This window comes from Oryzias latipes, chromosome 17 (genome assembly GCF_053564925.1).
Source record: "Oryzias latipes strain Hd-rR chromosome 17, Olatipes_Hd-rR_3.1".
Taxonomy (NCBI): Eukaryota; Metazoa; Chordata; class Actinopteri; order Beloniformes; family Adrianichthyidae; genus Oryzias; species Oryzias latipes.
In genome coordinates this window covers 14698307-14725549 of record NC_136253.1, presented here as the reverse complement: position 1 = coordinate 14725549, position 27243 = coordinate 14698307, and the positions used below count along the sequence as shown (strand labels likewise).

At 39.1% G+C, this 27243-nt stretch overlaps 3 protein-coding genes across 14 annotated transcripts in view; 1 reads left to right on the top strand and 2 right to left on the bottom strand.

Annotated features, from left to right (window-relative positions):
• The window catches only part of LOC105356162 (uncharacterized), a 37160-nt gene extending 17287 nt beyond the window's left edge, over positions 1-19873 (bottom strand). For 3 of the 5 annotated variants that reach the window (XM_023965623.2, XM_023965624.2, XM_023965625.2), the window contains exons 1-8: positions 15202-15560; positions 15056-15107; positions 12280-12609; positions 7915-8328; positions 7233-7646; positions 4926-5171; positions 3077-3340; positions 2484-2612 (exon numbers count right to left, since the gene is read on the bottom strand). In XM_023965623.2, the coding sequence (XP_023821391.1) occupies positions 2484-2612; positions 3077-3340; positions 4926-5171; positions 7233-7646; positions 7915-8328; positions 12280-12609; positions 15056-15107; positions 15202-15441 (2089 nt within the window). In that variant the 5' untranslated portion in view covers positions 15442-15560. Of the gene's footprint in view, positions 1-2483; positions 2613-3076; positions 3341-4925; positions 5172-7232; positions 7647-7914; positions 8329-12279; positions 12610-15055; positions 15108-15182; positions 15561-19759 lie in introns of those variants that run through there. The other 2 variants (XM_020711320.3, XM_078934571.1) reach the window with 2 other exon arrangements.
• Positions 1-27243, top strand: part of LOC110013423 (uncharacterized) — a 401209-nt gene that overhangs the window by 291022 nt on the left and 82944 nt on the right. The window lies entirely within an intron of this gene.
• Positions 1-27243, bottom strand: part of LOC105356154 (uncharacterized) — a 183621-nt gene that overhangs the window by 133277 nt on the left and 23101 nt on the right. For 3 of the 8 annotated variants that reach the window (XM_078934602.1, XM_078934604.1, XM_011486237.4), the window contains 2 exons: positions 24083-24371; positions 20807-23563 (listed from right to left, as the gene is read on the bottom strand). The exons of 1 other annotated variant lie outside the window; for it this stretch is intronic. In XM_078934602.1, coding sequence (XP_078790728.1) covers positions 24346-24371 — 26 coding nt within the window. In that variant the 3' untranslated portion in view covers positions 20807-23563; positions 24083-24345. Of the gene's footprint in view, positions 1-20806; positions 23564-24082; positions 24372-27243 lie in introns of those variants that run through there. 4 more of the 8 variants (XM_078934596.1, XM_078934595.1, XM_078934598.1 and 1 more) reach the window with 2 other exon arrangements.

Below are 27243 nucleotides of genomic sequence, written 5' to 3'. Positions count from 1 at the left end.
AACTTCTCCACCACTTTTCCTTTCCTCAGAACGAGGGATCTTAATTTAGCTGGCTTAAACACCATTCTTGCCCAGGGAGCCAGTTTAGCTCGTGCTGGTTTGCGGCGCCTTTCATCCGTGCCAGGGTTCGAATCCGGGCTGCTCCCTGTTCCCTTCTCTACTTCTGTGTGCCGGTCCCAAACCCGGATTAATTGAGAGGGTTGCGTCAGGAAGTCATCCGGCGTAAAACATTGCCAAGTTTACCATGCGATTAGTCCTCGAATGTGAGGATGATTAGCTGTGGTGACAAGCCAAAAAGGGAAAGAAGAAACACCATTCTTGCCCAAGCCATAAGCCTCTCAAGCCCTTGGAGGAGCCAACTACATCCTGCCACTGATGTATATGTGACAGTCAAATCATCCATGAAGGCACGAATTGGTGGTTGGCGTTTGCCTGATCTGGATAGTGGACGCCGACATTCTGCATCAGCTGCTTTGACCATCATGTTCATCGCAAGGGCAAACAGCACCCCGGATATGGTACAACCCGTGATGATGCCTTTCTCCACGGTGCCATGCGGATGTTACTGAGCCTGAGGTGAATCGCAGACAGAAACTGCTGGGCCCAGGGGCCGCACCAGCCCGCGCGGCTTTGATTGTTTCTCTCACTTTGGCCATGGTGGGTTCTTTGGTGTTAAAATGGATAAAGGGCTCTTGTGGTCTGATAAGCTCCCTACAGGGTGGGAGATTGCCCTCCCTTCTCTCGTCGCTGTAAGTATCAATAAGGTGCTGGCTAATATCCTCCTCTGAGCACACAAGACTTCCACTGCACTTCTGTCCTAGCAGCTGTTTGGTAAATCCAAATGGATTTGCTATTAAAGCAGTCCGCTTGCGAGCTTTCTCTCTGGCTCTTCTCCTATGACACTCAGCACGTCTTAGGGAGATGAGCTTCTTCCTCAAGATGACCCGGAGCTCAGTAAGGGCGGATTTGTCCTCCCCTCTTGCGTTCATAAACTGTTGCTTTAGGGCCTTCAGCTCTTTCCTTAGCTTGCCAATCTCAGCTTCATTCCGGTTTGGGCGAGTCGGGTGCCTTGCCTTCGGTTGTTTGATGCATAACCTCTCCGCACCAATGTTGATAATCAGCGTACGCATCCACTGTAGACGCTGATGAACTCCTCTCGTCGTTGCTTCTAGGGCTGCATCCACATCCTCATCAAACTGGCGCCACTCAGTCTCCTTGTTTGCAGCAGGCCATAAGACTCGACGATGTTCAGATGGTCTGCTAGGTGCAGGATGCAGGGCTTGGAGGTTCTGGACGCTGTGGGGTGATTCCGGGACCTGCTCCTCCTCCGCCTTACCAGAAGTAGTGCTAAGCACTGTCTCTGTGCGTTGCCTTGCTTGCTTGCTTACCCCTCGTGTAGCCCATCTTGGCCTGGTGAATCTTCAGACCCCTAAAGTTCTTACAGGACTTGCCGCAAAAGCAGGTTGCTCTCATTGTCAATAATCCAGTGCTAGTATCTTGTACCGGGAAATCCGTATGTGTGAGGTGCTCATCCCCCCCCCCTCTCGGGCACCTCTGGGGGTATCTTTCTTTAGGGTTTTTTCGTAGCTTAGTGTGGAAAAACATTGGGAAAAGTTGATAAAAACAGAATGTTTTTCAGCATAAACATTTACCGTATTTTCCAGACTATAAGTCGCCCTTTTTTTCATAGTTTGGCAAGGGGTGCGACTTATACTCCGCAGCGACTTATATTAGAAATAAATTGAAATAAATACGGTGTTAGCCCTCCTGTTATGTTCATTTGTGAGGAACAGAGATGATGTTCCTGGGTCAATTTGATGTATGAGGTATGTTAAGTGTTAAGAGGATGTTAAGTGACTCAGAGAATCAGCAAACCTTTTTTTACAGTAAGATCTTGAAGGCTAAAAACACAATATTCTATTTACCAATGGTTTCATAAATTCAGAAATGCAATAAAAATGACTACATTCTACAAATACAGGATGAAAACAGAGTATTAGTTTTTCAATGATGCTTCATGAAAGGAATAAATAAATAAGTATGAGAAAGAATTACTGTGAAATTATGAGATAAACAGTCTGCTATGATTGTGTCATATGAGGTTGTGCAAGTTATTAGTTCTTGGTCTCAGATTCTGTCAAATAAATTTCCCGTCAAAATGCGACTTATAGTCCAGTGCGACTTATCTGTGTTTTTTTTCTACTTTATAATGCATTTTTGGGCTGGTGCGACTTATACTCCGCAGCAACTTATAGTAGGTACATGAAATCTACTAACAATCAATAAAAGTTACAATAAAAGTACATTCAATGTTTTATTAAGAGTGCAGTTTTTAAGCAAAAACATCAGAAAAAGATCACGTTTGGACATTATTTGAACTATGCTACTGCCACACCAGCTTCTGCACATGCAGCCACTTTAATGAAAAGTTTATGGAAATGTAGATAAATGTGCATTTCGAGCAGGTCCTTGTTTTTTCTAACCTTCAAATGTTTCTTCACACTCAGATTGGTTCTCCATAGTTACATCAGCTTCCTCCGCCCAATCCAGACTGGAGTGTATCTTTTGCCATTCATCCTCATCCTCCTCACAGACATGTAGCTGTTGAAAATCTGGAGACAGAAACCACAGAAAAAAAATGAAAAAGACAAACTGATAGAGTTCAATACTTAATAAACAAAAATGATTAAAAAAGGTCACAATTTTAAAATATTAGAAACAAATGACCTATGGTATTTTTTAGCACAGGGGCGATTTTTTACAACAAAAAATGTTTTCAATATAAACATTTAAATAACGTTTATTTAATTAATTGTTATAACCAAGAAAATAACTATAAGGAAAATAACGTACACATTTATTGAAAATGTATGAGCTTTGTTTGAAAAAAAAGACTCATGTTAAAGACCATGTTTGGACTTTATTTGAAGTTGGAGAACATTGGGTCACTTTCAGACAGTCTTTTAATTCAGACACTCAGGTAGGCAGATGTGCTTTAACTCAGTAACCAGTTTTCGCATCACTGAAAAAAAAACAAAATTCTTTCCCAAAAGAATTACATTTTACAAACCGGTACCTAATTTGTTAGACTTAGTTTCAGGAGTCCTGATCCCCGGAGAGTACTGCTGATCCAACAGTGCCTTGATTTCACCACCTAGAAATGTTTTTTCCCATTCAGATTTGAACTCCACGTTGACAACAGTCTCCAGATTCAGCTGCTCTCCCTCCTGGTTGCTGTACAGCTCCACTGGCTCCTCTCTGATCTGTGGAGGTTCTGGTTCTTTTTGGTCCACTCTGGAGTTTCCCTCCTGGTTACAGAGAAGCCAATCGTCCAAAGCTCCTTCCAGAGTAAACACACAGAAAATAACAATTATGTAGAAATTAAAAAATAAGATTTCTGCTCCAAAACTTGACTCGTACAATTACTAATGTTTAAAGTTGAACTTTCAAAAAATATGTAGCTGCAATGCCATTTTACAAGGAAGACTTAAAGTCTGTTGGCCTCAAACAGATTCTGTCTTTAGAGAGATTATTTAAAGATTTACACCTGTCTGTCCCCTATTATTTTTATTTACTATTATGATTATTTCTACATAGCTTGAAATCTATTTCACAGCCTTGAAAAATTTGACTTTTGACTTCTGCCAGGGGAAGAATTTTAAAGAGAACCTTTGCAAATACGCTTTATTGTATAAGGGAAAATAATGAGGGTTTACATTTTTTACAATCAGGACACCAGACAGAAGGAATTACTGCAATATAAGCATTGACCAACAGCCGCCTTATATCTTTACATTCCTATCTTTCTTGTATGTTGAAATTTGTTTATTTTGACTAGTTTTCATAGAAATCTATCACCTGTAGCTCTTTGGTTGAACTTCCGTTTTACTTTCGCTTATTCAATTTCTTCTACTCTAGGATGAAAATTTTATGATGAAATTGTACTGTCATCTAGTGGTAAAACACTGTCCCACTATGTAAACTTACCTTCATTTAGTTCAAATTCTTCAAAAATGAAAGTAAAATACAGGATTAATAAGATTTAAAACACAATAGTATTAGTCTCAACAAATCAATTGTTAAAAGCTAAATATTAAAAAAAAAGAATTTCAACTGCAGAATGTTTGCCTAGAGTGCTGTAAAAAAGAAATTACATTTTTATTTATAACTAGGTGACAAATCCTGAAATTAAAGTGGCAGTAGTTATCGTCCATTGACCCTTGCTTTGAAGAATTTGTTTTCCACATCAGCAAAAATATTGTATAATAAAATTAAAAAGGCAACGGGCACAATTAAGAAAAATAATATGATCGCGTGAAATAAATAAGAGTAAATAAATATTACTATTTCACATGAGATGGGTAGTAGTTTTGTTTAAAAAAAAAAGTCACAAATATTAGTCACCTAATACACAACTCAGGACGTCTGTTTTTATCGAACACAGACACATTTTGAAATCACACTCAGAACTTTTATCTATTTTTAAACGTGCTTAGAGGGGCCGATAGGCAGGTGATTGGTCAGGCAGGATGATGGGAACTTCTCCAGCAAAGAAGGTTGTTTTTGATGAGTCTCTTCTATAAAAAATACAGTGCCTTGTGAAAGTATTAGGCCCCCATGAACTTTTCAACTATTTGTCACATTTCAGGCTGCAAACATAAAGATATAAAACTAATTTTTTGTGAAAAATCAACAAGTGGGACATAGTCATGAGGTGGAACGAAATGTATTGGATATACCCTGGTCAATGCAGCAATCCAGTTCAATCCAATATGCTCATGCATGTCAAGTTTATGGGATTAGACAACTCCTCCACACTCAAGAACAAGTACAGAGTCACTGACAGCAGCAGAAATCTATAGTTCTCTTTTACTTTATTAAGATTAAAAAAACATTTTTGTCACAACTGTTAAAAGTTTACATACCTTTTCGTTGCAGCGTCATTACAGGAAGCCTAGTGATGTCCCTCAGGTGTTGTTGATGATCCAACAAATCAGACTTCATCTCCACATTCACATCAGCCTCCTGATTCAGGAGCAGCTGCTCTCCCTCCTGATTAAAACTCTTTTCCTTTGGTTCCTCTGTGATCTTTGGAGGTTCTGGTTCTGTTTGGTCCAGACTGGAGTTTCTCTCCTGGTTTCTTTCTTCACAAACATGTTGCTTTCGAACATCTGGGAGAAGAAACCACAGAAAAATAAACGACAAAGACAAACTGATGGGAGTTCACTGCTTCACAAAGATAAATTATACTATGCTATTATTATTATACTATTATGCTATTTTATTGGTATTATAGCTTTTGTACAGAGTTTATTCACACTGCCAACATTAAGTTAGAGATATTGTTGTTTACATGAGTGCTTCTCCTATTTGGTCTGAATGTGGATGAAATACGTAAACGTTTCCTTTGATCATACCAATAATGAATAAGAGGAAAACACCATTTGCATTAGTTTAACATGTATTACCCCAAAACGATAATAATTATAAAAACAGCCCTCAAATTACAAAAATTTGACCATGTCAACAGCAGGTATTTCTACCTTTTACCATTATGACGGCATGACTGTGACGTCTCATGCCCCTCATAACCTCATGATGTTGTTCTGAGACAATGCCTTCCACTCTTCCTCAAGTGCAACATGCAGTTCTGCCAGGTAATGTGGGGGTGGGGTATGATCATCCAGTCTGCTTTATTTGGTCCCAGACATGCTATAGGGACTTTAGGTTGTCAAAGCACGACGCACTCCTACTTCCTGGAGTCCAGCTGTGACAATTCTAACAGAAAGTTGGGGGTGTTCTGGTGGAATTGGGGGACAATAGTGGGTTCTATGATGTCTCTGAGGGAAGAACGTGCAGTGAATGGACCATCAAAAATCATGAGGTAGAACGAAATATATTGGATATTTCAAACTTGTTTAACAAATAAAAAACTGAAATATTGGGCGTGCAAAATTATTCAGCCTCTTTACTTTCAGCGCAGCAAACTCCCTCCTTATGTTCAGTGAGGATCTCTGAATGAGTCGATGTTGACCTAAATGACTAATGATGAGAAACAGAGTCCACCTGTGTGTAATCAAGTCTCCGTATGAATTCACCGGCTCTGTGATAGTCTCAGAGGTCGTTCAAAGCGCAGAGGGCATCATGAAGAACGAGGAACACACCAGGCAGGTCCGAGATATTGTTGTGGAGAAGTTTAGAGGCGGATTTGGATACAAAAAGTTTCCCCAAACTTTAAACATCCCTAGGAGCACTGTGCAAGCGAGGATAGGGAAATGGAAGGAGTATCAGACCACTGCAAATCTACAAAGACCCGGCTGTCCGTCTAAACCTTTAACTCAAACATGGAGAAGACAGATCAGAGCTGCAGCCAAGAGGCCCATGATCCCTCTGGATGAACTGCAGAGATCTACAGCTGAGGTGGGAGAGTCTGTCCATCGCACACCAATCAGTCGTAAACTGCACAAATATGGCCTTTATGGAAGAGTGGCAAGAAGAAAGCCATTTCTTAAAGATATCCATAAAAGTGTTGTTTAATGTTTGCCACAAGACACCTGGGAGACACAACAAACATGTGGAAGAAGGTGCTCTGGTCAGATGAAACCAAAATGGAACTTTTTGGCAGCAATGCCAAACGTTATGTTTGGCCTGAAAGCAACACAGCTCATCATCCTGAACACGCCATCACCACTGTCAAACATGATAGTGGCAGCATCATGGTTTTTCTTCAGCAGGGTCAGGGAGGATGGTTAGAATTGATGGGAAGATGGATGGAGCCAAAAATAGGACCATTCTGGAAGAAAACCTGATGGAGTCTGCAGAACACCTGAGACTGGGACAGAGATTTCTCTTCCAACAAGACAATGATCCAAAACATAAAGCAAAATCTACAATGGAATAGTTCACAAATAAACATATCCAGGTGTTAGAATGGCCAAGTCAAAGTCCAGACCTGAATCCAATCGAGAATCTGTGGAAAGAACTGAAAACTGCTATTTACAACTGCTCTCCATCCAACCTCACTGAGCTGGAGCTGTTCTGCAAGGAGGAATGGGCAAAACTGGTAGAGACATACCCCAAGAGACTTACAGCTGTAATCACAGCAAAAGGTGGCGCCACAAAGTGTTAACTTAAGGGGGCTGAATAATTTTTCTTCTTCTTATATAATATTAGAATAATTATATTTCTTTCTTAATAATATATAACAATTTTGTCAGAATAGATTTACATACCTTTTCTTTGCAGCTTTACAACAGGAATCCTGGTGAACATTCTCAAATGATGGTGTTTATCCAACAGTTCCTTCATCTCCAACTTTAAATCAACCTTCACGTCAGTCTCGTGATTCAGGAAAAGGGACTCTTCCTCTTGATTAATGCACAGTTCCTTTAACTCCAACTTTAAATGTTTACACACAGTGCATGTTTCTTCTAATTTAGACTTGAACTGCACCTTCACATAAGGATCATTTTGATTGTGGACCAGCTGCTCTCCCTTATGATCAATGCACATATTTTCTCTTTCCTCAGGTTCCTCTTTGATATGTGGAGGTTCTGGTTCTGCTTGGTCCAGTCTGGAGTGACACTCCTGCTTATGGAGCTGCCCTTCATCCTCATCCTTCTCACAGAGATGTTGCTGTTGAACATCTGGGGACAGAAACCACAGAAAAACAAAGTTATATTAGAAATAAACAAAAAGACAAACTGATGGAATTCACTTCTTCGGTCACCACAGGCTTCAACCTGGAACCAGTTTGTTCCCAGTGGCCTGGTTAGTGCGGGTGAAAAGCAACCGCCATTGATGAGTGAATGTCTTTGGGCAATTTAAAGGTAGAGAAGCAGTAAACAAGTACATTTCAATTACAATTTCTGTCTTAATAATGAAATCCTTCATTGTCAGAATAGATTTACATACCTATTCTTTGCAGCTTTACTACAGGAATCCTGGTGAAGATTCTCAGATGATGGTGTTTATCCAACAGTTCCTTCAACTCCATCTTTAAATCAACCTTCACGTCAGTCTCGAAATTCAGGAAAAGGGACTCTTCCTCTTGATTAATGCACAGTTCCTTTAACTCCAACTTTAAATGTTTACACACTGTGCACGTTTCTTTTAATTGAGACTTGAACTGCACCTTCACATAAGGATCATTTTGATTGTGGACCAGCTGCTCTCCCTTATGATCAATGCACATCTTTTCTCTTTCCTCAGGTTCCTCTTTGATATGTGGAGGTTCTGGTTCTGCTTGGTCCAGTCTGGAGTGACTCTCCTGCTTATGGAGCTGCTTTTCATCCTCATCTTCCTCACAGAGATGTTGCTGTTGAACATCTGGGGACAGAAACCACAGAAAAACAAAGTTATATTAGAAAAAAACAAAAAGACAAACTGATGGAGTTCACTTCTTCACAAACAGAAATGATATAAAATGTTCACAATATTTAATTACAAATAAAACAGAAACTACTGAAATACTGAAACACGAAAAAGGTTTTTCAGTAAAAACACACACTTTTAAAAATGAACAATTTAGAACAATAATTTAAAACCATGTAAAAATGCACATTTAATGTAAAAAGAAAGAGTGATGTTTTTGGTTTCACCCAAAATGTAAATGAACCCACTCACTGTCATAAGTACACCCTGGACATTGTTCTAACCCATGGTATAGAGATTGGCCAGCTGAGTGTCCTTCCTCTTAACCCCATCATTTCTGATCACTTTTTGATTACCTTCCAGTTTACATTAGAACATGCTACTGTCCCAGTGAATCAGCAACAACTTAGAAGAACCTTATCTGACCGAACTGTGAGTTTAAACTCACAGTTCAACCAATACTTAGTAACATTCTGAGAAAATACTCTGAGTCCAGCTCCCATAGCATCAGTCTTTGTATAAATTACCAATTTGTTAATGATGCCTTACAAGCCCTCGGGAGTCCATTCGGTGTTGTTGCACCCCAGAAACCTAAGTTCATCAGACAACACTGAGTAGCACTGTGGTTTAACGCTGAAACTCGTTCTCTTAAACAAGAAACTCGTAAGTTGGAAAGAGAATGGCGCAACTCCAGTTCAGAGCAGTCTCTGGATGTCTGGAAACATAGCCTATTAAATTATAAAAAAGCTCTGCGTAGAGCTAGAACCCAGTACTATTCTAACCTTAATATCAGAGAATGGAAATAATCCAAGATTTCTTTTTAGCACTATTGCTAAATTAACGCGCAGTCAGAGCTCATTAGAACCACAAGTTCCTGTTTCTCTCAGCTCTGATGATTTTCTTACATTTTTCAATAGTAAAATCTCATAAGTTGAATCAAGTTATTCCTTCTATCAGCCCAGAGCAGGCTGAAGCGGTAGAAGTGGAGGCATCCATAGAAACCTCTGTAACATTAGGCTTCACTGCTGTGGATCAAGCGGAAATAGCATCAATTATTACGTCCTCCAAATCCTCAACTTGTCTGTTAGACCCAATTCCCACTAGACTTTTAAAGAAACCTTTCCCCTAATTAATGATCCCATATTAACAATGATAAATGCCTCTCTGGAAACGGGTTACGTGCCACAGTCTTTTAATTGACACTTTAAATGATGCTTTTAAATTAAATTTTAAATTAAACCTCTTCTGAAAAAGCCCAGTTTAGATCCTAGCAACTTCGCCAACTTTAGACCAATATCAAACCTCCCCTTTATTTCTAAAATCCAAGAAAGAGTTGTAGTTAGGCAGCTTTACTGCCACCTACAGGACAACAGCCACTTTGAAGACTTTCAGTCGGGGTTTAGACCTCACCACAGCACAGAAACTGCACTAGTTAGAGTCTCTAATGACTTGTTATTGGCCTCGGAAAAGGGACAACTTTCTATTCTGGTCCTGTTATACCTCAGTGCAGCCTTTGACACTATTGGCCACAGTATTTTACTTCAAAGATTAGAGCATGACATAAGGATCAGAGGATCTGACCCTCCAGTGGTTTAAATCCTCTTTATCCGATAGGTATAAGTTCATTAATGTAAATGCAGGACATTCCTCTCAGTGCACTCGAGTCAACTACGGAGTCCCACAGGGCTCAGTTTTAGGACCCATCCTGTTTATGCTTTATATGCTACCCCTAGGAAACATAATCAGGAAACACAGCATTAATTTTCATTGTTATGCAGACGATACGCAGTTGTATTTATCTATTAAACCTGACCAGAATGACAAGATAGAGAAACTGAATGCCTGCATCAGAGACATCAAGACCTGGATGACAATTAATTACCTCCTCTTGAACCCAAAAAAAAACTGAGGTCATTATACTAGGTCCTAAAAAACTCAGAGATGGTCTGTCTGCTCAGATAGTCTCCCTAGATGGCATAATTATAGCCCCCAATTCCACAGTTAGAAACCTTGGGGTTTTACTTGACCAGGATTTATCATTTAAGGCTCACATATCTCAGGCGTGCAGAACTGCCTTTTTTCACCTGCGGAATATTGCTAAGATCAGAAATATACTTTCTAAGAGTGATGCTGAAAAACTCATCCATGCATTTGTTACGTCGAGGCTGGATTACTGCAACTCCTTGTTAGCAGCGTGTCCTAAGAGTTCCTTAAGAAGTCTCCAGCTTGTTCAGAACGCAGCAGCTAGATTGTTCGCAGGAACTAGCAGAAGAGATCACATCACTCCTGTGTTAGTTTCGCTCCATTGGCTCCCAGAGGATTCTAGAATCAAGTTCAAAATCCTCCTGGTTACCTATAAGGCCTTACATGGAATGGCCCCGTCCTGTATCAAAGACTTCATAGTCCCTTATCACCCAAACAGAACACTTCGCTCGCAAAATGGAGGACTGCTTGTGGTTCCTAGAATTAGTAAAAGTACGGTTGGAGGTAGAGCGTTTAGCCACCAAGCCCCAGTTTTATGGAATAAACTACCAGCTCATGTAAGAGAGGCCGACTCAGTTTCTACATTGAAAGTCAGACTGAAAACATTCCTCTTTGGACAGGCTTATTATCAGACTAGTCAGTATTCAGAGATCATTTAACTTAATGTTAGTGTGTTTAAATTAAACTTAATAACAATTTGTTTTAAAAGGCTGCTAGAGGTTGAAGCTGGGGTAACTATGGTGCTCTGGGGTTCTGTCCTCTTTTCTCATCTACTTCTACCCTTCCTCTCTTCTCTTTTCTTGATCATTATTTATCATTTAGTTCTCCATGCCTCTGTTTGGTGCAGTGTGATTTATGTATTGTCCCTCATTCCCTCTCCCCTCCTGGGGAGTGGGAGTGCTTCCAGATTCCAGTTGGCTCATCCGTGCTCCTGTACCTGACCGTGTACCTCGTCTCTGGCTCGCCTCTACTACTGCTCCTACACCTGTCTGTGGATCCTGCCTCTGGCTCGAATCTCGCCCCCGACTGTCCCCCCAACTTCGGCTGGATGAAGCTCGTCTGCTGGACTTTAAATATGTAGTTGTAGCATTTTTTAAGTTAATTCTTCTCTATGAGTTCTGGTGAATCGCCTGTCCGTCCTGGGGGAGGATCCCTCCTTCATGTGGGCACCCCTGATGTTTCTTCCGGAATCTGTTTTTTTTAGGAGTTTTTCCTTACTGCAAAGTCAATTTGTTAGTTCAATTTAGTATTTTCCTATTGAATTCTATGTATTCATGATCCTTTTGATTGTAAGTTTAACTTTTTCAATTACTGATACGAAACCCATCGAGACGACTGTTGTTGTGAATTTGGGCTATACAAATAAAATGGAATTGAATAGAATTGAAAGACAAATGAGAATTTGAATGAGAACTTGGACACAAATGAAGGAGAGGTGGATCTGCACAGAATGGCAAGACAGAGAAACAAAGATGGAAGGATGTGAAGCAGGTAACAGTGATCAGGAACAGGAATAGAAAAGGGTTGACAGGTTCCACAAATGTGATAATTAGATGCAACTAGAACTTTCAAGGACTGACAAATAAGGACAATATTAGGGACTGCAGAGTAGGACAGGTTGTTGTGAAACAAGAAATAGCAAAGATGAACACCATTCTCTAAGAATTTCGGAAATTGTTTAAGGAGGGAAATAGGTCCAATAGTTTGTAAACACACATTTGGCAACCTTTCATCATCACTGTACCGAGTACCCGGAACCAGTTTGTTCCCAGTGGCCTGGTTAGTGCGGGTAAAAAGCAACCACCATTGATGAGTGAATGTCTTTGGGCATTTTAAAGGTAGAGAAGCAGTAAACAAGTACATTTCAATTACAATTTCTGTCTTAATAATGATATAACTCTTTGTGAGAACAGATTTACATACCTATTCTTTGCAGCTTTACTACAGGAATCCTGTTGAAGTTTTTTAGATGGTGGCGTTGATGCAACAGTTCCTTTAACTCCAACTTTAAATGTTTACACACTGTGCATGTTTCTTCTAATTTAGACTTGAACTGCACCTTCACATAAGGATCATTTTGATTGTGGACCAGCTGCTCTCCCTTTTGATCACTGCACTTCTTTTCTCTTTTCTCAGGTTCCTCTATGATATGTGGAGGTTCTGGTTCTGCTTGGTCCAGTCTGGAGTGACTCTCCTGCTTATGGAGCTGCTTTTCATCCTCATCTTCCTCACAGACACGTTGCTGTCGAACATCTGGGGACAGAAACCACAGAAAAACAGTTATATTAGAAAAAAAACAGACAAAGACAAACTGATAGAGTTCACTTCTTCACATTTTGTTGAGGGAAATCACCCAAAGAAGACTTTTATTGGTTTTTACAGTGACAGAATGTTAGTGCTGCTCATAAGCTTCTGTGGGTTTTTTGCACCCAAACTTTTTATTGTTTATGTAATCCTGTTCTTTAAAATGTCTAAATTGTGCTTTTCTTGAGCTATTTAGAGTAAACTTAATCCATATACATGATAATATAATCACTTTTGGCACACTTAATAATCTCTTAATGAAATATTAGTTATGTTCGCAGCTCATTTTCCAACCCAGAAGTAAGACGACTTGATCTCTGAGGCACCACCTTTCGCTCATTGTGGGTGCCGCCCATTTCATGACATCATCCCAGAGGTGGCCTCAACAGCGTTTCTGCGTTTCTCTCATGAAAACATACAACATCCAAACTTTAACAAAGATGGATGTGCATATATAAGGAATATAAGATGATTGTTTTTACCAATCACCACTAGCATAGTGGAAAAAGTGGATGTATGTGTTAGCCAGGTCTGTTGTTTCGCAAAAATCCTGCTTTTCCCAACAGGGAGATATCTTTATATTACTGAGCTGTGAGCTCTGACATTTTACCTAACTCATTTTCTCTTAACTGAACATGTGTTCTCTTTTGTGGGGGATGTCTTCTTTAAAAGCCATTTGCAGAAAACTTTCAGCAAATGTTAGCATGTAGCTTAATTTTGCTGGTGTGTGCAAATAGAGAGAGAAAGGAAAGCTGCCAGGATGTCATAACACATCTGACACATTTAAGTCTGTTAAAGTGTGATGATGTGTTCAGGGACATGTAAGCAATGGTTCAAAAGACTATGACATACAGTCATGGCCAAAAGTTTTAAGAATGACACAAATATTAGTTTTCACAAAGTTTGCTGCTAAACTGCTTTTAGATCTTTGTTTCTGTGATGTACTGAAATATAATTACAAGCACTTTATACGTTTCAAAGGCGTTCATCGACAATTACATGTAATTTATGCAAAGAGTCCGTTTTTGCAGTGTTGGCCCTTCTTTTTCAGGACCTCTGCAATTCGACTCTCAATCAACTTCTAGGCCAATTCCTGACTCAAAGCAACCCATTCTTTCACAATCACTTCTAGGAGTTTGTCAGAATTAGGTTTTTGTTTGTCCACCTGCTTCTGAAGGATTGACCACAAGTTCTCAATGGGATTAAGATCTGGGGACTTTCCAGGCCATGGACCCAAAATTTCATTGTCTTGGTCCCCCGAGCCACTTAGTTATCACTTTTCCCTAATGGCACGGTACTCCATCGTGCTGGAAAATGTATTGTTGGTCACCAAAAAGTTGTGGGATTGTTGGAAGAAGTTGCTGTTGGAGGGTGTCTTGGTAGCATTCTTTATTCATGGCTAGGTTTTGGGGCAAAATTGTGAGTGAGCCCACTCCCTTGGATGAGAAGCAACCCCACACATGAATGGTCTCAGGATGCTGAGACCATTGCAGATGCGCCCGCACCTGCCTGCTGCCATTCCTGAGCAAGCTCTGCACTCCGATCGCAGCTGAATCCTCTATAGGAGATGCACTTGCTGGACTTTCTTAGACACCCTGAAGCCTTCTTCACAAGAACTGAACCTCTTTCCTTTAATTTCTTGATGACCCTATAAATTGTTAGGTGCGTTCTTAGGAGCCACAATATCTTTGCCTGTGAAGCCATTTTTATGCAATGCAATGATGGCTGCACATTTTTCTTTGCAGGTCACCATGGATAACAATGGAAGAACGATGATTTCAAGCATCACCCTCCTTTTAACATGTCAAGTCTGCCGCCTCGGGGCGGCCATGGTGCAGCGGTAGGGGGGGTCGACCGTAAGATTGCAGGTTTGATTTCCGCCTTGCACGTCTATCTGTCTAAAGAAGGACTATGCAATTCATCTGACCCCTCTTCATAAAATTCTGGAGTATATGCAAATTATATTGTTCTCAAAACATTTGGCCACGACTGTACTATCAAAAAAGTTTCAGCAATATTAACCAATGGTTTATATTTTTAAATTTTTAACTATGTCTGTTTAATCTGAAATAATGATTTTAATCTCTTTAAATTTATACTGTGTTCACACTTATATGTTCATATGAAAACTTATTTTTCTATCATTGATCAGTAGCAACTTTCAGACTCAAGTTTGTTCCTACAGACATGTGCACTCAGATGAACTTTGACCTGCTTCTCCTGATTTACCACGTTGCTCCCAGAGGCCTGGTTGTGTAGCTAAACAGCAGCCACCGTCAGTGTGTGAGAGTCTTTGGCTACTCTGAAGGTAGAAAAGTGCTATACAAATACATGCCATTTACAATTTGTTTCATAAAAAAAACATTATTTGTCAGAAGAGTTAAAGTCTACATACCCAGTCTGTGCAGCTTCACTACAGGAATCTTGATGATCTTCCTCAGATAATGCTAAAAACAAAAAAAAAATCAACAATTCTTTGAACTCAAATTTGAAAATCTAACAGACTTTGCATTTTACTTTACATTTCACTTTCAACTCCACCTTCACACCAGTCTCCTGATTGAAGACCAGACGCTCTCTCTTCTGCTTACTGCACATTATTTCTGGTTCTTCTTTGATCTGTGAAGGTTCTGGTTCTGCTTGGCCCAAACTGGCGTTTCTCCCCTGTTTAAAAAGCTGCCATTCATCCTCATCTTCCTCACATACAAGTCGCTGGTGATCGTCTGTAGGCAAAAATCTCCCAGACAAAGACACTTTTCTTTTAGAAAATGAATCAAACATATCTATTACATAGACTCATTAACATCATTGAAAGAGAATTCTGAAAGTATGTTAAGCATGTCATAAAACTTTACATGTAAATCCTAAGTGTGGGCACATCATCACTAGGGGTGTGACAATAACGGCAACACCACAAGTTTTTTTTAACATTTTTTTTTTAAAGTTCTGCATTTGGTGCGTGATTGGAATTATAATAAACACATTAAACACATCATCTTTGGTGATAAGGGTTTCTGGGGGGAAACCTTTTATTAGTGTTCTCCTTTATTCCCTGCCTACACCTCTCACCTCTTGCGCTGCGCGAGGAAATACGACAAATTTACTGCATTCTAATTAATTTCTATTGTATTCATTTCCGTTACAAGCTGTGTGCGTTCTTGAGTGCGCGACACGGCCGCCCGCAGAGGTTTTTGTGTGTGTGTGTGTGTGTGTGGGGGGGGGGTTATTACTATTCTCATTCACTCAAACCCGGGAACTATTTTGTGCAGCACAAAGTTACGTGTCTGTATAAATAAAGGCGGAGCCTCCTGCCCCGTGTTCTTCATGGGTGTCCGACTTCATGGCTACCAGAAAAGTGACAAAGTGTCTGCAGTCTCATTTAGTACTGGGCAATATATAATATTCTGAGAATATGTCTGTACCAGAGAGCACAGCTGAAACCTCGCATGCAGCTGGAGAGCTGCAGCTGCAGAATAATCAACACGCACCTGTTGGAAAATATAATCTGTCGCTTTGAGATTACTTTCCTTGTTGCATGTTCAATAAAGTCGAGAAGAAGAAAACCACGGGATTCGGCCGGATTAAGTTTAACAAATTTATTCCCTAACAATATTTCTAAAAACAGATCGATCTGGGTGTCCAAAACCAAGGCCTGCAATACGCAAGAGGTTACATTCCGAATTCACATGCAGCTTGTCTGGAGACACAGGAAAATTCCTTGAGTTCAGACTTTTAAGCATGTGGTCAGAACATCCTCCCCCGGGAGCAAGATGGCCGCCGAATCTCCGCCTCTGGTCGCTGGAGATTGGCTGACAGAGGAGCCCGCCTACTTCCTTCAGCCCATGTTAGGAGTTACAGCATTTGGTCCTAGCTTCCTGCTTCAAACGTCCAGGGGGGTTATTTCAAAGACGGACATCTGTCCGACCACCAACTGTGTCCCCATGGGGGTCCAGCACCGTCGCCCGGATCCTTCTCCGCAGGCAATCAGTCCCAACTCTTTGTCCTTCTCATGTGAGTTGACACCTCCAGGGGGTTCCCATTAATTGAATTGAATCCTGGAGACAATTTAATTCTGGTCCATGTCAGATCTACAGTTAAGGCTTCCAGATGGTCTTAGAAGATCAAAGACTGTTTTCTCCTGAAGGGGGTTGGAGGTTGGAGCTGCATTCCTGAAACCTCTCACAACTTAAAGAAGCTTCTTCGAGGTTTTAAGGATGTAAAAGCACACACTTCAGCAAATGACTTATCTTCAATGTAATAAAATTTAAGACTGCAAACCCTAATGAATTTACCAAAAAATATAAATTCCTTCACACCCCAACACACATGTGTGCGCTCCTTCCTTCTACACACGCAGCACGCTGACACACACACACAGTCATTCTACAACCTACATAGTTAGTTCATTTGTTAGATAGTTAGTAGTTAGTTGTTACTGTTATTTGTTAATAAAGAATACTGCGTTGTAATTACATTCATTTGTGACGCCGCAGCCGGGGGATTTTGTGTTTGGGGGGAAGGGGTGTGGTTAACCGTGAAACCGCGCCCCCTGCTGGTTCATCACCGCGGTGATCAAAAATCCGACACCGTCACAGCTCTACATCACTCGTGCATTTTCGTTTTTTTAACAGTACCTTAAAGGTATCTTTTAAACCAACCAGCAGCCTTTTCATCCAAGACCAGGGGTAACTTATCGAAAGGTCAGCTCTGGAGTACAGCATGCTTAAACAGGACTCTTTTCATAGCTTTATGGAAAATTGATGTGCCAGTACATTAGCCTGATCACACAATTTGACTGTCAAGGAAGTTTCCAACTTTGATTCTTCTTTTTTCCAAAAAGCAAAACTACTAATGAATCCAGTGGGTTTGTGTGAGGGTCCAAAGTCTGGATAAATGCAGACGGTCGAGCCGGTAATTCCATCTGACACAGAACTAAAGCCAAATCAATCATGCAAATCACCAAACAGAACTTTCATACCAGCACAGTTGGCACTGGTTAAGAAAGACCACCACCAGGGGTGTTCCCACCCAGAAAGAGGCTGGTAGGAATTAGACTACTGTTAGTCAAAACAAGGGGAAGAAGGACGCTGTGTTTACAGAGAGAAGAACAGAAGGATAGGAATGTGAGATTTAGAATAAGAACTTAGAATGGTGGGATTTTGACATGGAAACACTAGAGAAAGGTGGATATTCTGTGTTAGAAAATGATGTAAAGAGACAAATGCATATAGATTGGAAACGGGTTCAACAACCTGTTTTATCATGGATGGAAAGAGAAATTAAGTAGGACTGATGCTAAAGGAGGACTTTGATTTAGAAAAAAAATGTTCTAGAGGTGAAGAAGCTGCAAATTGAATGATGAATGAATAAATGCGTGAGGAAAAAAAATCAAGTGAAAAAATCATAATCAAGTCCTTAAGCTAAAACAAAAACATTACAACAAACCCTAATTTTTGGTACAGTACATTGTTTGCACATCTGTTTTTAAACTCAATTTAAACTGATCATCACCGCATTTTTCATGCTCAGAAATGCTCTTTAAAAATGGTCATGTGACATGGATGCTATTTAATTCCAGGCTTGCAAAGCAGAAGGTATTTCCTGTCTTACATACGTAGCTTTGGCTTTACACACTGATGATAAAGTGTTCAAAGAAATTGACAATATGCTTTTTAATTTCATATGGAAAACCAGAAGCCATTACTTAAAGAAAAATATTCTCATTAACTCCTATGACAAAGGTGGCCTTAATTTTTCTTGATTTTTATACATTAAACTAGTCATTTAAAAGTAATTGGTTGAAAAAAACTTTTCAGAAATTCCAGCTCCATTTGGAATACTCTAACTCTTCATATTTTATCTAAGATTGGTGGCATTGATTTCTTCCTCATGTGTAATTATGTTTATAAAATCCCACCTTAAATTATCTGCATTTTACCGCTAAACACAAGTCACTTTTCATAGAACATTTCAAAAATAAGATACGTTTTGTGTATCAATTATTCAACAACTAGGGCTTACTTTTAACATATGAGAAATTTCTTCCAAAATGTACCATCCCCGTTCCCCCTTTAGAATATGCTATAACCTTTTCTGCTCTCTCCCATTACTTCTCCTGTTGGGAAAATATGTTTGTCAAGCTATCCCAGGAAAAACAATAAATCCATTAGAACATAATTTCAAACAAACATTATTTCAAACCTCAGATGATGTCTTATTTGATGTTTGTGGAAGATATTGCATGGAAGGAGGTTTGGCAAACACCCAATAAAATTCTTGATGACATGTAAAAGAAATAATTTTAAGATTATCCACGGAATTTACCCAGCGAAACATTTCATTCAAAATAGATTTAGATTAAACATAGATACACTTTGTAGTTTTTACTGCAATTTCCCTGAAACAGTCACTCATCTTTTCTCAAGTTCATGTGTTTTGGCAGAAGATTTGTGATTTAATTCATGACAAAATTGATGCTCGTTTCCTTTTATTCTGGAAAGATGTCTAGTTAGGTGTCTTATATCAAAGAATTAACAAAAGGACTCTGATTTACTTTAAAACCTTTTGCTCATTTTAGCCAAATTTGATATATACAAATGTAAATTATCTGGTCGAAAAAACCTTGTTTCGTGGTATTCTTTCAATTTGAGTTCAATTGGAATATTACTAGTATTCGTAATTCTGAGAAGCAAAAAGCAATCAAAACCTTGTCCGAGTGTCACTTTGAAAGATTCAATATTTTGTTGTAAAACATAACCCCCTGGCTTATTTCTAATCTTGTTTATATGTATATATATATATATATATATATATATATATATATATATATATGTATGTATATATATATATATATATATATACACACATATATATATATATATATATATATATATATATATATATATATATATATATATATATATATATATTTGATATTTGCAACTGTTCTCCTATTCTGCATCCCTGATGTGAATTTCTTTAGAATGGCATTATGTGCAATGAAGTTTATTTTAAAAAAAGATTCAAAGCTAACATTTTTTTCAAACATAGAGATGTAGAAGTTTCTTTTATAGTTTATCATTTAGAGTTACATACATACCAACTCTTTGGAAGTCGGACCTAGTGCTTTTTGAAGATTTCCATCGGTGTCGTCCTTCGGAAAACCACCGTGAGAACTAACTGAGTGCGCACCAAAACCAAACAGGAACTGACTGGCTTCCTTAATTTCCCGCTTAGAAGAAATACCGCCCCCTATGGGCGAAAAGTTTGTAAAATGCTCACAAATGTTTCAAAAAATAAACCAGATACTTTACTTGTTTCACATTAGTGCTTCTAATAAATAGATTAATTGATTTCCAAACAGAAAAATCCTAGAATCCAACATTTATACATTTAAGAAATAAAAACATCTAGTTTGTAATCTGTGGAAAATTCATATTTAAAAAAAGGTCCTACTGCAAAGATAAATTTGAATGGCCCTTGTTTAATTGTTCTGGAAAAGACTGTGGTCCTTTGTGTTATAGATAAAAAGCCTTCACAAAGGGTCAAGATTCAAGATTTAAAAAAAAAAAAAATGAAAGAAAAATTTGGCCCTGATGAATAATTGTGTTGTCTTAGTGTGCTGTAGTTTTTTCACAGGACTTGGACTAAAGTAATGTTCTGTGGGGGAAAAAACACTATAATTTTGTCTTGAATACATTTTTACTAATAAAAAAACAACTTCAGAAATCAGCAATCTTGATCCTCTTTAAAATATTTACAGACAATCCCTCTGATGTGTTGGTCTCCAGAAGATTACTTCAACAAAAAGTTAATTAGCCAGGACTCCCTTGAAAAAGAGATTCTTAATCTCAATGGGACAAATTCCAGGGTAAATAAAGGTTGGAAGAAAAAAATTCTTAACCACTGCATGTACTAAATATTCATAAACAGACCAAACCGTAAAAGTCTTTTTAAATTAGATTTCCTGTAGGGCCCTTTTAATGTGATACACTGATTTTTCCTCCTCAAAAGTTAAGAGAAACCAAAAGCTTAAAAAAAAAAGATTAAAATGCCAATTTCAGTATCACCATAAAAATAGTGTCTTACATAAAACTGGTCTGTGACCTTAATGAAGACAGGAACAAGAGTTCTAAATAACCGACCATTATGATTGTGTATGCGTTTTATTATGAAAGAATGTACACATTTGTTCAAAGTTAAATTTGAGCACTGACAATTATTTTAAACCTTCATCAGCAGTTTACAACAGCAATTTACTTAAATATCAGAAATTCCTATATAGTATGCAACTGCTATTTACACATAAAATAAAAATTAAAAAACATTTGTACTTTCAGACATGTCATATTCTGATGCAAAATCTCACAACATTCAATGGATTAGTAATCTATAACCAAGGATCTCCACGTGAGAAATCCATCTCCCATCTTTGTGAATCCTGAAAAATGATTATACTGGACAGAAAATATTAGTTTTTACTTTACAAAAACACAGTGCTCTTTCAACATGTTGCTTTATGTGGAACAGTCTGAAGATTAAATTAAACTTTACAATTTCATTGACTATGAAATGAACCAAACCCAAAGTCCTAAACCTTTCCTTGGGTTCAGTTGACAGTAAAATATGTCATGGTAACATATTTTCGGTAGCAAGGTGCAAATCACGTAATCATGCACTGAAATTCAGCCCCCTTCTTTGTCTGGTCAAAGGAGAGGATTAATGGCAAATATGGCACTAGCATGTTCTTTATGTTCCCAACATGCATCTCTGCATGGTGAGTCATTAGAGACTGACGGCTGCTACAGACCAACACTCTAGAGCACCGCTGTCTGTTTGTCCCAACATTTCTTCATATTTGGTGTTTGTTGGAAACAGATTTACTAATGGGTCAGTATTAGAGGATATGAAGAAATATACAAAAAATGAATAGTTTCACTTTTGTACATATGTGTACAGTTAATGATGAGGATGCAAAAAAACCTTTTCGAAATGTTTTACCAGAATTATGGTTTGTACATGTGTAAGTTCTCATGTGATAGGTCTAACTTCTTGCCTGGAAACATCTTTTTTACAAGTTTGAAAAAAGAAAGGCAAGTTCCCCTGTGGACTTTTAATCCTAGAGCACTTTCGCCGGGTGAGTTTCAACCGAGCAAAACTATTTACACGAGTTTCAATATGTCGCGTGGCAAGGAGTCTGCGCCTTCACCAGGGAAGTCTCACATGTCCCAGGAATGGGTGGACCAAAGACCGAGCTTCTAGTATCATTTTAGTATTTTTTTTAGGAATTTTCTGTTCTAAAATTCCTAATTTTTCAATAATTTTTGAGCATGTTGTTAGGATTCTCCTAAGTTTTTCTTTTTTCAAATTTACATACCAGTTGAAAATAAAAAATAAAACACTAATTTATCGTGTGTCATGTTTTGATCTATTTTTATGACAAGTACTTTGTGGTGGGTATAATATATCTGGTAAAAATTACCCGGCAAAAGTGATGGTGTAACTTTTTATAGCTGAAGTGTTTTAGGGTTAAGGAAGTTACTATGAATTGTCTTTCACTCTTTACCAGAAAAAATCTCCTCACCTACATGATTTTTCATGTGGATTTTTAAGGAACTACTTCTGGAGAAACTTTTTTCACATAGTGTACAAGTAAAAGGCTTTTCATGTGTGTGGGTCCTCATGTGGACTCTTAAGCAGCTACTTGTCGTAAAACTTTTTTCACATACTTTACAAGTAAAGGGCTTCTCACCAGTGTGAGTTCTAAAGTGGACTTTTAATTCCGCACATGTAAGGAAACTCTTCTGACATAATTCACATGAAAAAGGCTTCTCACCTGTGTGACTTCTCAGATGGACATTTAAGTGACTGCTTGTAGTGAAACTTCTTTGACATATTTCACAGGAAAAAGGCTTTTCGCCTGTGTGAGTTCTTAGGTGGGCTGTTAAGTGACTACTTCGAATGAAACTTTTTCCACATACTATACAAGAAAAAGGCCTTTCACCTGTGTGGCTTATCATGTGGATTTTTAAGGCATTACTTGTAGTGAAAATTTTGCTACATACTTCACAGGAAAAAGGCCTCTCGCCTGTGTGAGTCCTTATGTGAACATTTAACACAGTTCTTGTAGTAAAACTTTTTTCACATAGTTTACATGAAAAAGGTCTTTCACCTGTGTGAGTTCTCAAATGGATTTTCATTTCACTACTCGTAAGGAAACCCTTTTGACACACTTCACATAAAAAAGGTCTCTCACCTGTGTGAGTTCTTATGTGGACATTTAAGGCACTACTTGTAGTGAAACGTCTTTCACATACTTTGCACAAAAAAGGCTTCTCACCTGTGTGAGTTCTCAGGTGGATTTTCATTTCACTACGTGTGAGGAAACTTTTTGGACATACTTTGCAATTAAAAGGCTTCTCACCTGTGTGAGTTCTCATGTGGGCTTTTAAGTTACTATTTGTGATGAAACTTTTTTCACATACTTCACAAGTAAAAGGTCTTTCACCTGTGTGAGTTCTCATGTGAATTGTTAAATGACCACGTTGAATAAACTGTTTTCCACATGTATCGCAGGAGTGTGAGCTCTCATGTGAAGGAGAGTCCAGCTGGACAATCACAATATCGCTGTTTCTGATCTGAGAGTTTGCTTCCAGAACTGGGTTCTCACTTGGTTCTGGTTTGAAGTCCATGTTTTCCTGATCATCCTCAGTGTCCATGAAATCATCATTTTCCTCCTTCAGTTCAAGCTGATCTCCTTCCTCACCAATGCAGACCTCCTCCCACTCCTCTTTGATCAGTGGAAGCTCTGGTTTCTCTTCATCCAGACTGGAGCTCCTCTCCTGCTTCCAGAGAAGCTGCTCATCATCAGTCTCCTCCTTACAGATGTTTTTCTCTGAGAGGTCTGCAGGAACAAAGATTCAGGAGGAAACTTTAAAAAACATCTAAAACATTGAATAAAAGGACTCTGTTCCCTGCCAACCAAATAACAATGTGATTTTGTAATCACAGCACTTAATCTCATTCTCAACTATTTCGTGTTATAACAGGTGATGTAACATTAATTCACACAGTCGCGTGGAACAGATGGAGCAGCTCCTTTAAAGAAGAACCAGACTGTTCATCTTCATGAGCAGAAAACATTGACAAAACATCCACATTCACTCTTTTGTCTTTCACGCTTTTTTCTTAGACAAAAAGATTATATTTGTAGTTTCTATCTATTTAAGAGATGTATTTAATTGAGGACATATAAAGATTAGATCTACTGCAGATTTCGTCATCTAAAAGATATCAGCAAATGCAAAGAGTGTCGTTAGAAGGAACTAGATAGTGGTTATAAGAAGACTCTTATATGTTCAGGCACCAGTTGTTTCATAATAAAAAACAACATTCTTTGTCAGAACAGTTAAAGTTGACATACCTATTTCATGCTGCTTTTCAACAGGAATCCTGATGATGTTCGCCGGATGATGCTTATGATCTAACAATTCTTTGAACTCAAATTTAAAATTTTTACAGAGTTTGGGTGTTTCGTCACAATTAGATATTATCTCCACCTTCACATCAGTCTCCTGATGTGGAAGCAGCGTCTCTTCCTCTTGATTGATACACTGCTCCTCCGATTCCTCTTTGATTAGTGGAGGTTCTGGTTCTGCTTGGCCCAGAGTGGATACTCTGTCCTGGTTAGAGCTGCGGTTCATCATGTACTCCTGACAGACAAAAACCACAGAAGAACAAAATCCTTTAGACAAGAATAAAAATGACTGACACTTCAATACTCACTGTTTCAGCATGCCAATTTCAGTTATACCATGGACCGGATGAACGGTCAATTCTGATTGGATGGATGGTGTTGATTAAAAACTGATAGTCCACAGAGATTATTTATAATCTATTTAATTGTGCTGGCCTAAGCACCAGTTGGTAATTGGAGCAACAGAAACTGAGAACATTAAAACAAAATACAATATTACTATTAGTATCTATAGGTTTGTACTATATAGATTGTATTCCAATTTTTAATACATTTGAAACGCATTTAATTTAAAACAAACAAATACATAGATAAAAAAACAAACATAGGTCTTCATACATTATTTCACAGCCCATCACAACAGAGAGACAATGGAAAAGACACGAGGGATTTTATAGGGTGTATACAGACTGGACTCATTCGGTTCACTTAAAGGGAACCAGAGTACATTTCCCCCAAAATCTAGGAAAAAAAATTCAGTATAAATACACCCAAGGGACCCTGGTCTGAAATCAGGAACCGCTCTCTGACTCATCTTTGGAAGTGGTGGTCTCGGTTCGTTTTCAATAGGACTGAGCTTCGGTTGGCTTTGACTTTCTTCAGTCTAAAAAGGCTTCATGCTCTGTGCGGAACAACTGAACCACAATGGCCACCGTAGCCGAGCATAACAAGATGTCAACAAAGTAGCGGAGCAACGACGACACAGCAAGTCATTGAAATGTGGTCGGGTAAATGCAGAATCATTAAAATAACGTTTATTGTGATACACATTGCTTCTTCCAAACTGTTTTTCTTACAATTTATGTCATAAACACTTATCAGCATAGCTTCTTAGTCATCTCCTCTGTAACCGCCAAAATAGCAAGCAAAAATGGTGGATCTGACCTTAATACAGACATTCAACATTGGTTAGCGAAATGTAAAGTCTGAATACCGTAACTAAACTACCCCGACAAGAAAGCGCAGGACTTCCATTATTCTCTCTCTGGTTACTTCGCCCTCCCTAGCACTTTCAGTCACATGTTTTTGTTTACACGGTTTAGTTGGAATCAGAAATATATGGTGGACGGCAGTCTGAATTCAGACTAAGGTTCAGGACTCGATCCGGATCCAATTATGTGGACTCAGTCCGGACCAACAGACTTTTCCAGTCTGAATACACCCATAGTTTCCTTTGACCTCCCTAAGATGCATCAGAATAGAAAGAGAGAAGATAATATAAGAATGGAAATCAAACAGAGGGAAGAATTAAACAATTTAGACTTAGGAGTTTCTTTTGCTTCATCATCAGGATAAAAACTAGCTGGAAGAAGCAAGCTTTCTGTCTGAATTGAGGCTTTGTTAAAGTTTTTCTGACATACAGTGTATATTTTTCATTCCTCTGCAGCTAAACAAGGTCATTGCAGGCTCAGTAGCCGTTACCATGACGATGTGTCGTCCTGTGCATCAAATCGTCTGCTTGACGTGGAGGACAATTTAACCTAAAAATTAATAAGATTTAATTATGAAGAATTAAGTAAGTATGCATGTCTTTGATGGTAAAGGGATAAGCGTTGTATGCATTATGCAAGGGATAATGCCTAACGAAGTGTGAATTATCGCTTTGAATGCAAAATATATTGTAACTCAAAATAAAACCATGCAAATCTGGAAAACTGCCAAATGCCCCACCTATCTTCACAGAGATCTTCAACATTTCCCTGGCCCAGGCAGTGATACCTTCCTGTCTGAAATCTGCAACCATCATCCCAGTGCCGAAGAAATCTCCCATCTCCAGCCTCAATGACTACCGTCCATTTGCGCTCACACCAATTATCATGAAGTGCTTGGAGAGACTGGTCCTCCGGCACATCAATGATAAACCCCCAGAACTCGACCCCCACCAGTTTGCATACCGCACAAACCGGTCTACAGAGGATGCCATCGCCTTAGCCCTGCATGCTGTGCTGAGCCACCTGGAGAAGCAGCAGAGCTATGTCCGGATGCTCTTTGTGTACTACAGCTCTGCCTTTAAAGGCCCGTACACACCGGGACGAATATTCGCCAGGCGTTATTCGCCAGCGTTTTTCGCCACGTTTTTTGTGTTCACACCCAGGCGATTTTCGCTGACGATGAGTGGAGTGAACATGCAATTTCATTCCCTGACATTAGATGGCGCTTAATGTAAAACAGAAATACTCCTGTACACAAGGTGGCGCTGCGCAACTTTCTTCTTCTTTCTCTTTCGGCTTTTCCCATCAGGGGTCGCCACAGCGAATCATCCTTTTCCACCTCACTCTATCATGAACATCTTCTACCCTAACGTTAGCCAACTTCATGTCCTCTGTTAAGACATCCATATATCTCCTCTTTGGCCGTCCTCTTGCCCTCCGGCCAGGCAGCTCCATCTCCAACATCCTTCTACCAATATATCCACTATCCCTCCTCTGAACATGTCCAAACCATCTCAGTCTGGCTTCTCTGACTTTGTCGCTAACACAGGCAACATGAGCCGTCCCTCTGATGTACTCGTTCCTTATCCTGTCTAACCTGGTCACTCCTAAGGAGAACCTCAACATCTTCATCTCTGCTACCTCCATCTCAGCCTCTTGTCTCTGTCTCACTGCTACCGTCTCTAACCCATAGAGCAGAGCTGGTCTCACCACTGTCTTGTACACCTTTCCTTTGAGTCTTGCTGGCACTTTTCTGTCACACAACACTCCTGACACTTTCCTCCAACCGCTCCAACCTGCCTGCACTCGCCTCTTCACCTCTTTTCCACACTCCCCATCACACTGAACTGTTGGCGCTGCGCAACTTTACGCTTCTTAAAGTCGCTTTTCACTCAG